General features: G+C 41.2%; 4 protein-coding genes across 4 annotated transcripts in view; 1 reads left to right on the forward strand and 3 right to left on the reverse strand.

The window, feature by feature from the left end:
- Positions 1 to 227: 227 nt before the first annotated feature.
- SARC_08940 (hypothetical protein) lies at positions 228 to 626 on the reverse strand (the record flags this gene model as incomplete). The annotated part of the gene is made up of 1 exon (XM_014297059.1): positions 228 to 626. A coding segment is annotated over one exon (399 nt), but the record flags the coding sequence as incomplete, so codon positions are not given.
- Positions 627 to 1,101: 475 nt separating this feature from the next.
- On the reverse strand, positions 1,102 to 2,102 carry SARC_08941 (hypothetical protein). The gene has a single exon (XM_014297060.1). It carries the CDS (start codon positions 2,069 to 2,071, stop codon positions 1,292 to 1,294), a length of 780 nt encoding a protein of 259 aa, XP_014152535.1. The 5' UTR covers positions 2,072 to 2,102; the 3' UTR covers positions 1,102 to 1,291.
- A 2,596-nt stretch (positions 2,103 to 4,698) lies between these two features.
- Positions 4,699 to 9,111, reverse strand: SARC_08942 (co-chaperone GrpE). Its single transcript, XM_014297061.1, has 5 exons — positions 8,832 to 9,111; positions 7,966 to 8,063; positions 6,764 to 6,877; positions 6,164 to 6,313; positions 4,699 to 5,497 (listed from the first exon to the last, which is right to left on the reverse strand). Exons 1-5 carry the CDS (start codon positions 8,968 to 8,970, stop codon positions 5,333 to 5,335), a joined length of 666 nt encoding a protein of 221 aa, XP_014152536.1. The 5' UTR covers positions 8,971 to 9,111; the 3' UTR covers positions 4,699 to 5,332.
- Positions 9,112 to 11,909: 2,798 nt separating this feature from the next.
- Positions 11,910 to 12,596, forward strand: part of SARC_08943 (hypothetical protein) — a gene marked incomplete at both ends in the record, with an annotated part of 11,418 nt that continues 10,731 nt past the window's right edge. The window contains one exon of the mRNA XM_014297062.1: positions 11,910 to 12,101. Coding sequence (XP_014152537.1) covers positions 11,910 to 12,101 — 192 coding nt within the window. The remainder of the gene's footprint in view (positions 12,102 to 12,596) is intronic.

The following is a 12,596-nucleotide window of genomic DNA, read 5'->3' on the forward strand; positions in this document are numbered from 1 at the left end:
CGAACTTGTTCTTGCTCAAATAAAGTGATACTGAGTGTAGTGACCCATACAACCACTCCAAAAGAAACTGTAGATCAAAATATGCGCGTGCAATCGCACAATACACGGTGGACATATCATACTTTAGTATCAAGTGATTCAACCTGCATCGAAGTATGTATGACTTACAGCAATCTTTAACAACGGGCTACCATGACCAAACGTAGACACTGTCACACTGGACGTACGTTTTCTTCTCTGGTGGTATGCGAGGCATGGCTCTCCTCATAAGCGTTCATGAAAGCAGCCGGTAAGGCCACCACAACGTCCGCATTCTTCAGCGAGAGTCTCGTGGGCTGTCGTCCACCGCCCATGGTAATCACGCCCAGCCCTGTCTCTCTCGCTATAACTGCTGCTTGTTGGTCCATCAGCGCAATAGTAGGGACTATGAATAGCGTCTTCCTCGCAGACCGCGTGCGCATGAGGTGGAGAATCAGAGCACATGCGATGAGGGTTTTACCGGTACCTGTGGGTAAGACAACGATAGAGTTTCGCTCGCTAGCTTCCGCAACTATTCGCTCTTGATAACCTCTCAATTGTTTGGTTTCAACACCCAATCGACCTGGCTCGTCCGAGTCTGAGCTCATCTTTGCTTAAAGTTAAAGTATAACTCTGGTGACTACCTAATGTGCTACTGGTGGCCTCTCAAAGATCTGCCTCCTACTTTCTGATTTCCACTTTATATATCGCACGCACGCACTTGCGCCAGATTGCCTTCTCACTACGAACTTCGGTCTCAACTACAATCAACCTCATTCACATGGATGAAACCAGGCTGTGGTAACAGTGTTCACCTTAATGACATTTTTACATCATGCTACTGGTGCATATTTATATATTCTCTTTACGACACTCTCTGTAGTCGTAGCAAGTTCTGTTGCAGCGCATCCTCGTGACACATGTCTTGCTCGGTTGGATGAGATAGATGTCGAATAACAATTTCTGAACGGTTTCGTAAATACTATTACGGCTGTAAAAACTTTTTTGATGGCTAGGTCACGATATAGATATAAACGATATCATCAATACAGATTTGATAAAAATTCGGACTTGGGCGGTTGTCGACTGTCGAAATCCGTTTCATGGAACGAGGTTGTTTATTTATTTTTAATTGTATTTATCTGAATCCGAATGATTTGGGTTCACTTTTGAATTGTTGTATATTAAACCATCACAAACCTAATACTGCATAATTTTTTCCCGGACCAGCGGATGTTTGTCAACAGAACTTTGCTTTGTTCATAACATATTATCAGCCAGTCAACGATGCGAATTGAGGATAGGAGCTTTTTTTCTTCTTCAGCCCATGTTTTGACACCAAATGGTGTTGAAGTGAGCGCCAGTATTCGTAGCGCGAACCACAACTCTCAGGACAAATATACAGACGTTTCAACTCTTCCGGATCCCTCCTATTAATCTGCACTAAAGGTGCCGTATCACCGATGATTTCATACATTGTACTGGATGAGTCGCCCATACTTGCGACACGCTTGTAGACCGGTGCAGACGCCTGAGCACGTTTTGCAGACGGCGACGATTTTCTTTTAAATAGATCCGGTATCTGTTGTGTGGACGGTAGCGATTGACATCGCTGTGATCGATAAGCGCTTGCCATCTCCAGAAGAGACAGTACAGAAGGGCTGCTATCGGGTTGAGAGCTATTTATAATCGTAGGAATATAATCGGTACGTACATTCTCAGGTTTTGTGTATCGGGTTTCTAACTCCATCGGCGAGTTCAAGTCTTTTGATGACCACATGCCAATCGATGGCAACGACGCCGTTTGTTCAAAATTCTGAGTGCTAAGTGAGGTCTCATGCTGAATCGAGTTTGTAGAGAACGATCGCGTTGGAACACATTCCTCATCTGCTGACACCTTTCTGAGCTGAGCGAGTATATCATAATACAAATCGGATTTCTCCATATTGACGACCTCCGAACTACTCGTGTGTGTGACTGACATGACATCTACAAGGTCTTGATGATCACTCGATACACAGTCCATTTGGGTTACTAGACCGAATACACTCATATTATGATTGTTTAGCGTGTATATAACTGTTTTTTGTGAAATATATGATTCAATTTAAGGGTATATATATATATATACCATACATTCAGCAATCGAAAGCTGAAAAAAAGAAAAGGAGGTCAGACACTGAGACACAAGCATAATAAATTTTTTTGTCTGTCTTTTTGACTCTGCTCACTAACTCTCTACTAGTAGTTTATCTGCAAGACTGCAAGATACAATTCATACATAAAAGAGTACAATACATACTCTGTGATTAATAATTGTATACATGAATTTGTTTTTTTATAAAAAAATAGAGAACCAAATACTCTCTAAAGTCTATACTCTATACACCAAATATACAATACACTGATATAGACTGATCTACTGTATGTTTAGTGCAAATAACTAAATATACTGTATACAATTATATTGTCGCATACGACTATATGACATGTGTACTGTATCGAGACTTCGACTATTCACTATGAATGTATAGACAGTATTAATTTTTATGTATAGTCTACTACAATACAGAGTAAAAGAGTATAGATACATACTTTTTCCGTGTATCTTCACTAGAGTAGAGAGTCCTATCAGAGTTTATGCAGAGGAGGATTTCAATTGGAGTTTGAAACCAAGAGCTATATAAATATTTGATTGATACAGAAATGTATATATTCATTGGACAGAAGATTTAGTCAAAGTAGATTAGCACCATTCGATTTAAAATAGCTGGTCCAATTAACCAATAGAAAGTTGATAATATCTATGGAGTTATAGATTTACTCCTTTTGAGATCGCATGTTTTTGCGCATCATTTCGGGGCAAAAAAAAATACTGAAAACATCGGGAAATCCTTGGAATGGGGGAAAAAATGTACAGAAAAGTTGAAAACATCGGAAAATCCTGGATTGGTATAGAACGATGCATGATTCGAGAGAGAGAAAAAAAAAGAAACTTACTTTGTGGGGAGAAAGCGGAAAACAACAATCATCTCTCAGTCCGATTGGCGATATTTCTTCTCTCTACTAGAGTGGCTAGTAGTAGAGGCCACGGCTTAACGGCTGAGAGTTTGAGACTCTCTCTCTCCGTACACCCTACATAATATTACCCTCTCTGCTCAGTAGAGAGAGAGAGACTCTACTCCCTCCTACTGTCTATGTACTACTATTAGTAATAGACTAATAGTAGAGAGAGATAGTGAGAGAGCCTGAGAGGGTCATCACTCATCCGGTCATACATACCGTCAAGGTCTCATGCCGAGATTGCCGAGTTTCACATTTCACATTTCACATTTGGGCAAACGACATGTCCTACATATCGTGTCTAAATGTTGTAGGACGTGCCGGTCGCGACATGGTGTCGTCAGGGACCGCTGAAGGCTGTATCGGTGTATGGATCGGCTGGCATCTGTGTATTTACTGAAGGCTGCATCCGTGTATCGGTGTATGACTATATGTACGACTGTACGTCGTTGTCGTATACCAAGCACTAACGTAGAGCCCCCGCCGCCAGCCCCCGGCCCCAGGGTACGAGAAAAGCCATTTTAAAAAATAAATAAAATCCTCTTGGGGTTGATTTCTTTCTTTTTTGAATTGTTTAAAAAAAAGATAAAAGGAATAATTCAGATATTCCAGATAAATATGAGATATATGTAAGATATATTAGATACTGCCATATTGGTCACTGGCAGGAGGAAGACTTGAATCTTGGAGTCTCAGAAATGAGAAACTCCTCTCGTGATGACTCACGACTCCAACGATTGGGTTTATAAGCGTGCCAGAAAACTACCCACAAGGGGTTATGCGGTAAACATGCCCACCTTACGATTTTGATGAGAGGCCTACTGTCTTGTTTGAGATGCGCTTCGCAGTTTGAATTGGTTATTTTTAGCTCTCGTCAAGAATATGGGCAGTCAATTTGATAGCACTTGGATATTGCCTTATCTAAGAGGGCGTGCAGCAAGCAATTCCCTATTGGAATTTGTAACTGTCAGTCTGACTTAGCAAAACTATCGTAACGCAGCAAATAATTGTCAGCACAGCTCATAGATGTTTAACACGAGCGAGTTCGTCGCTACGCAACATTTAAGATTACGGTTATTTTTTCAGGCTTATGAATCTGAAACTGAGATTCAAAATATGTATCTGAGATCCAAATCAAATATGTGGTCCTAGTATACTTCGTAACCTTGTCGAAATATTTAGCGAAGGAGATTCATCGTCAGGATCAATTTGGACCAGTGTAGAATATACTATAATATTGTGTATGTCTATCGTACATTGTAGCACATTGTGCGATGACGATATGTTTTTGCAATGCGATGACGTTTGGAACGAAACCTTCAACTTGAACATATTAAGTCGTTGGCTGAGATGGCGTTCAACATGACCTGCAGAAAACAGTACTCGACTTTCTCAGGGTAACCATGTTTTAATTCATTGCATATGAACATTCATCCATATACAGACGTAATCAGTCGGTTCCGTCAAGCGAACCCTTTCATATACGTGTTGCGGGGCACAAAACCCCCCATGCGCAGTGCGCGTTCACAAGCAAATCAAAATCATCGAATGCAAATCATGGCCAAATCACTTTGCAGGAAGATATAGTAATGGGCTTAGTGTAGGCGACGCAAGGAATGTATTATCTGATAAAATTTATTGATAAAACCCCAATTAATTTACTTCGCTGTCCATGCACTCACTGAAAGGCTATGTATACCTACCGCCCAATCTCAGTTTACAGTGTGCGCATGGCCAGCACTAAAACCTGCCTTACATTTGGCTGAAGCTAAACCGCCATTTATACCCGTGCCTTGTAAAACACATGTACCCTGACCTGATATGTACAAGTCTCTTTTAGATCTACAAGCCAAATACAGCCCTGTCAACAAGCCCTTTATTGTCACAGACAACGTCGACCGCTGATTGACAACACCCCGCTATAATTCGACACCCTACTTTAATTTGTTGCACCTGCATGTGCACTACAAATTCAAGCTACCATCGCAAGCGCGAGGGTAAGTACTTGACCGTAAGTGCATTCCCACACACACAAGTAGGTGAACACCGTATTGAGAGAGGAACCAGCGTCCATGTCTAGTCTTGAACTAGAGCAAGTACACTTTCGCGTACTCCACCCTGAATTCCCACTGCCACATCCAGCTGTGCAAGTAGGTGGCCTATGTACAAGCCCTTTCTTTCTCCCGATCTCCAATGCTACGCATTCGGTTCACCACACGTACCAGGAAGTGCTCTCAGGAAAATATTCGTTCTAATCCTGCTTACGCACCACACCAACCTTAGCGGCACGCAGAGTGCGGCTGTTAAGTAAGTAGCCTGCCTGCTGCACCACACCTACTGTGCCTGGCTCCTTCGACGGATCGGGAAGCTCAAACACAGCCTCATGTGCGTTGGGGTCGAACACTTCTCCCAGTGGCTGTGTGTGGCACAACGAAGGGCGTTAGAGAATATGTAGACAGGGCAATGAAAAGGAAGCCTGGCTATCGAATATTATTGTAGTAGGTATGCATATAAATGTCATCGACGTGTACAAATGTACATTAAACTAACATCTCCCAACTTCTTAGCGGCTCAAGAAGCACACACTAAAAACGGTAAAAAAATGTACACACGAATCACAAAAAAATTGTATGCCACTACAGGCATTCCGTCATTTAGAAATATAAAATGATAAATACAGAAAGGGACTCAATAGCATGTCTAAGGGCATTCCATGTCCTGTACGCACAAATCAGGCAGACACTCAAATATACCCCTCATCTACGCGTAACCCACTTGTGTCTAGTATGACTATATATATATATACAATTGTCCAAATATGTACAAACCCGGATAGCTACCGGATGCTCCCATGTCATATACCGTGTGTAGCGCAAGCTCAGATTTGAAGCGATACCACAAAATCTACTTTACTGCCAAGCAACCAATATAAGAACCAACCGCATCACATGTGCTAAAAAGAAAAGAAAAGCACAACGAAAAACCCAGAATTTCGTAACATCCCCCATTTGAATAGCCAACAATCAGATTACATTCAAAGTCGCTTACACAGTCTAATACACCACACACAAAACATACACACCTCGAACTTCTCTAAGCCGTGGTCTTTAAAAGCTTTGTGTAGGGCATCCTGCGTCATGGTGAGACCCTTGTGCATGTTCTGCAGCTTGGGATCGCTTGCCAGCTCCTCTTCCTTGATGGCCTGCGTGGCCAGAGTGAAGATATCTGCAACCTGCGAGAAATAGTTTGCGTGATGAGCGATACAATAATAATATTAACAATAACAATAATAAAAATGATATTATGTATACAAATACATACATACCTATATAAATAAGAGTCGACACCTTTTTACTTTCTCCTTACAGACTGAGAGTGGGATGCCCAACTACTAGTGATGTGAGAAGCTACAGTACTACAACAATATCCAGGTTAGCAAAACCGATGTACACACATACATATTTGCACGTCAGTGCTATATAACATGCACAGAGGATGGACATCGTTGACTATACATGTTGTACGCACTCCTTTAATCCTCATGAAAACAGCACTCTGACCATGGTCACAGAACATAACCTCTTCCAGCACAAGTACAAAGAATACCATTAGTCCCTTAAATAGTATCACAACCTGGGACGTTGCATCAACAAAGAAAATTAGAGTCATATTCCATACATACCTCGATCAAGGATTTAGAAAACTTCTGGATGGCGAAGTGCTTCTGGTTGTCTACATCTGTGCGGGCACGCTTGCGCACATTCTCCATCTCCGCTAGAGCTCGCATATACTTATCCTGAGGGTGGTTTATTATACGTGTCAGTGAGCGTATCTATACACAGGGGTTAAGATGGGGCAAATGTCCAGAGCTGGTTTATCCCTGTGCTGTGGGACGTGGTAGCTCGATTCTCGCTCACATCAGCGTTATATCGCAAACATTTACGTACACAGGTACAGTACTAATACGTGTAGATGATCTATTGGTTGTGGATATCAAGCACAGTTACATGCACAAGTAAACCACCAATACGCGCAGAAGTATTGCCTGTGGACACATTCTGAAGGAATACAACGTGATCATAACAGATTAGGATCGTTTGTAGACAGGTACTGGAAAGCACTGATTTTACCTGTACACACATACACACCAAAAATAAAATGCGCACGGGGCATAGTAAAATTTTGAGACAAGATTGGTCTCGACCCATACCACTCAAACGAAATTGTTTGACAACAATGATCATTGACGATACACACGTACCAACTAATAAGCCAAGAAATTTGATTTTGTATGAATTCTTAGAATAAACACGTCCCACCTTACGAACCCAATATATACGATAATAGTCATTATAGAGTTGAATAACAAACTATAGAAATAGCCACCCATGGCAGTACTTGCAAATGATAATTTTGAAAGTGGAATATAATAACAAACACAACATTGAATCTTCTTATTGAGCCCACTAGACTTAATAACATGATACTATAGACAGATCCTTCAGAAGGCAGAGATACGTTACATGTCCAGGGGCATCATTATATACATCGTGTGTACACCTAATAGTTTACATATAAAACTCGTGAATATGCGCACAAACAAACAGGATTATATATACAATAGTATATATATATATATAAACACACACAAACTCACATGTATATAGATATAGCTTCGATAGAGTATATACAATGACCAATGTTAATGCATACCTCATTGATTACACATTGATGCGGTGTTCTAACAAACACGCATGAGCACATCGGCTTGCAATCGACACACATGCATCCAGATTTATCAAAAGCATAGAGGATAGAGGTCTCGCGACCACATAGCTATTAAACTGAACAAGCAAACGATCATAAAAATCGCAAGTAACATACATTTATATCTTTCACATTCGTGGCTAATTTGGCAGCTTCTTCTTTGCAAGCAGCAAGTTCCGCTTCCAGCTTGTTATCCTCGGTGGCTTCCGGTTCAACTACAGAACGTGAAATTCAACGGAGTTCAGGATATAATGTATTTTGCTGTACTATGCGCATTAATACTGCTTGACCATACTGCTATAGGCATCATACGATACGCTTCATCCTGCTTCCTTCATGCAGAAAATAGGTACCCCAGGGAAAAAAAACTACACGGCACTGGCACGATCCGTGGGCATTTCTTATATTTATAATCATACGCATGCAATATGTATAAATATACATCGTTGGCACGCCTCGTGAGCATTCCTTACGCTATGTATCATACACAGGCTATTGAAATGCAAAATAAATAAAAACAGGCTTGTTACTGACTCCCCCAAATAATGGTCACAAACAGTAGGCGACGCTTTTGGTACTTCGTACAGAAAAACTAACAGCACTGAACACAGGATCACATGGTTTTATCATATCTATGTATCTTATGTATATACATATACATATATATATATATATACCCCCACACACAAACACACACATATATATATATATACATAATCGTATAGGAACATAACATATAGGTGTGGATTATTGTCATCTGGATGTGCGACGTATTGTATACCTCGTTCGCACGAATTGCTAGTAAGCAACACAGAACCTAAATAGCCTACCATGCAAGCATGGTAAGTTACAAACATAGTAATATCGCATATCAACACCAAACACTTGAGCCTGACAGTACGCCAATACTCATCGATGACTTATAAAGGCAGATATATACCAATATCAAATAAATCCGATAGAAGAACACTCTATAAACTGACCTGGTTTAGGCTCATCTTTCTTTTCGTCCCTTAAACTAGTGGCGGCGTGCAATGCACGCACAACTATGGGCTGCTGGCGTGCAAGCGTACGCGTCGACACACGACCACCGATGGAATACACTTGGCGTAAGCTATACATTATGTTGAGTGATCTAATTAAGATTCTATAAGTTCTCTGACTCAAGTTCGAATAAACCGATTGTTTATGTAGGAATAAGTATATTGTATTGTAAGTATAATATTTCTGTATAGTTTGCCCATACTATCTCTGTCAACTATTTAGTATTTACCATATCCGGGATTCCGGGGTACCACACGCCCCGGTGGCCCAGCCCCCATGATGTATTGCGATGACTCATTGGAGTTGGGACACATGAGTTGGCGTGACCGCAATATTGAACTTTAACAACCGCTGGCACTGCAGAATAAGACATTTTACGCTGAAACGAGAGTAAATAGACCAATGCCTTCTCTCCAAATTGGGATGCGTGCATTAGTACAGCTGGCCTGTAAATACTGTACACTTTCCCGATTGAATTTCAGAATTTGACCTTCGGCTTCTAAAATGTGCTGGTGCTCTCCGTGTCGCACTCGGGCTCGGCTGGGGATTATGAGTGCTTCATTCAAAGCTGATAAATAATTCAAAGCTGATCGATACTGAGACTTTTCTGATAATGTACAAGCTTATGTATGGTGTATCACATTCAGACACTGGTCGCCCACTTATACAAAATCCATGAAATGCAAATGGGTTGTCCACTCATGTTTGTTTTATAGTCAAAGATAATATCTTAATTTGAAGTATCTACGTGCATCGCCAGTTCAGTGATTAGCACTTTAAATTATCAGAAATCGAATTTAGGGTGATTAAAGTCTCGTATTGAAGAGTATTTCCAGATGACTCTTAAAACCTCTCAGTCGCGACGTATTTCTCATATATTATCAGTTGTCGCTGCGTGAAGTTTCATTCTCCGCTGTATGATACAAAACAACATTGCAAGTAAGCTCGTAATTGCATCAATAGGATGCGCCCAAAGCCTACTAAGTTACAGTTATATCGCAATATGGGTTGTTCAGGTGTGGTAATCATTAAATCGATATCTCTTAGAAGGGGTAAGCCACAACAACGGGCTTTGATTAATCAGGAAAATTTGTACGGGTAATTTGTCACCTGCAGGAGAAGTAAGTAATGCTAGGTTTTCTGTCGCGATAGTATACTACGCTACTATAAAATGCAAACACGCAAAGTAGCGACCGATATAGAAAGACAGACTTTATTTTTCAACTTATCCGAACAAAGTTGATACCCTGACCATTACAGATGTAGAGCTTCTGTATTCAGCATCTCCATATATGCTGTGGTTTGCTGGACAGACCAGCATGTCGACCGGAAAATATGGCCAGAAACTTTCAGCTGGTTATTTTACAAATGACCGAGGGCAACACACACTGTCGTCGGGTCAATGTCTGTGTTCTTAAACAGACGGACTAAGCACCTTGTGAAAATTGTAGATGGGACACTATAGTATACTTGATACCTATTTTAGTATCAATCAAACTTCCATAGTTAAAATAGGAATAGGGTGATGCGAATGCAATTAATGGATGAATACTACATAGGGACACAGACTCGTGTACTATCCAACGGCATTCCAAAGTTACGATTTTCATCCAACAAAAATTGTCCCAGTGAAACCATCAGACAGATCGACTAACTTTTGCAGACTTCCGCAACACCCTCGGCATCTCCTTTCCAGCGCTCACATTAAAAACTACGCAATTGTTGAACTGTCCCAGTGAAACCACCAGACAGATCGACTAACATGTACAGACTACCGCAACATCCTCGGTGTCTCCTTTCCAGAGCTCACATAAAAAACTACACAAGCGTAGAGACTTATCTGTAGTGTTATTGGACGAGTTTCGATCTCGAATGGGATACAAGTGCCACAACTCACGACTCGACTTATCGTATCTCATTCTTTACTGAAGTAGTGCCACGGCGATGCCGCCTGCAACGACACTGACAAACACGGGTGCTGCCACATACTTCACCGCACGCGAACGGGTTATAGCATTGGTGTCCGGACGTTTAAAAGCCTGGAAAGGAGACTTAGTAAAGTCTTGACCTCGACTGATATCCGGCACGGCTGTTTGTTTGATGCTAGTCATGCTTCTTATACAGGCCAACTTGCACTTGCTGTGTGGTGCCGTAGGACTGGCCGGCTTCACCTTTATAGATATTTTGATTGACCCTGAAATAGTGTGCAGACATTGCCCTCGCCAAAATCAACCGTAAAGAGGTAAATATTTACAACCTTCACACTGAACACAGCACTTCTGTCTGTACTCTGTATGCAATAAATATGAGTCATCGCCGCGTTTTCTTCGCGTTTGCTTGGCAGCGGCTTGGGTCTGGGACATTGGAATAGTGGCCCATTTACTACATAGAGTGAGTGCTGGCCTCCAAATAAAAAATAAATTATGTAATGGATGAGTCATCACGTACTTTTTAGAACAAGAAAAAAACCCCCTTTTTTTAAACAAATACAAAAAAAACAAAAAAAGCAACAACATTAAAACCCTAAAACCCTATAAAAAAACCCCCCCAAAAGTATGAACACATACCTGTGCGCTGCCGTGCGGCAATCCAAACTTTCATCAACGGAAAAGTTTACCCTAGAAGCTTGTTGGGTTTAAATATGGCCACCACTCCTGTTCGATTTATTTATTTCGAGAGGATCAGTATGCCAATCCACCGTTGCACCACATGTATTTATGTGCTTACTGGGAATGTAAATACAACGTAGTACATACAGTACAATTCCAACTATCGGTCGTCGCGAGCGCTTGATGTGTCTATATATCGCGCACATTCGTATTAAGGAGATTGGGGTTATTATGAGATAATATCGGTGTTTGGCGTCGAAAAAATGTCAATACGGCCTACTACAACTGCATCACAGGAGCGGGTCCAAAAGCTACCAAAGCTCATATTTTGATATACAAGCAAAGCACACGGTATATAGAACAAGGCATAGCCCTACAAATTATAGATCCCCATCTACATTTGCCAAGATGATGGTAGGTAAGGGAAAGTGGGCGGGCACCGGCGGAGTGCAAGGTGCCCCTCAGGGCGGAGAGGGTGACTCAGAGAAGCCCAGACACTACATGTACACAAATAGACAGGTGTTCGATGGGAAACGAATGCGAAAGGCTGTACAGAGGCACACTGTGGATTATTTCAATACGTGCACCAGATATTTAGAGGTAATGTAGTCGAGAGTTTGGGGCGTAGATTAGGGCTATTGTGTGTACGGGCTCAGAGTGTTTTTGAGATGTAGGTTGTGTTGTTACTGTTTTGACTATAGGCAAGTTGACTCTAGGCAAGATCAGTCAGAAGTATCTGAAAATGTGCCTGTACGATAATACATATATCTTCACAAACAGGAAACCAGTAGTGTACATGCATTCATATGTAAACACGTACACAAGACAAACAAACACCCACCCAACCGAACAAATACACACCCACCCGCACGCACACACACACACACACGCGCGCACACGCACACACGCACCCACGCACCCACACACCCACACCCACACCCACACACCCACACCCACACACACGCACATAAAACACACACAAACTTACAGACACACACACATATATATATATATATATAATACATATATATATATATATAATATATATATATATATTAAATACATATAATATATACANANANANATATATATATA

Source organism: Sphaeroforma arctica, assembly GCF_001186125.1.
Source record: "Sphaeroforma arctica JP610 unplaced genomic scaffold supercont1.857, whole genome shotgun sequence".
Lineage (NCBI taxonomy): Eukaryota > Ichthyosporea > Ichthyophonida > Sphaeroforma > Sphaeroforma arctica.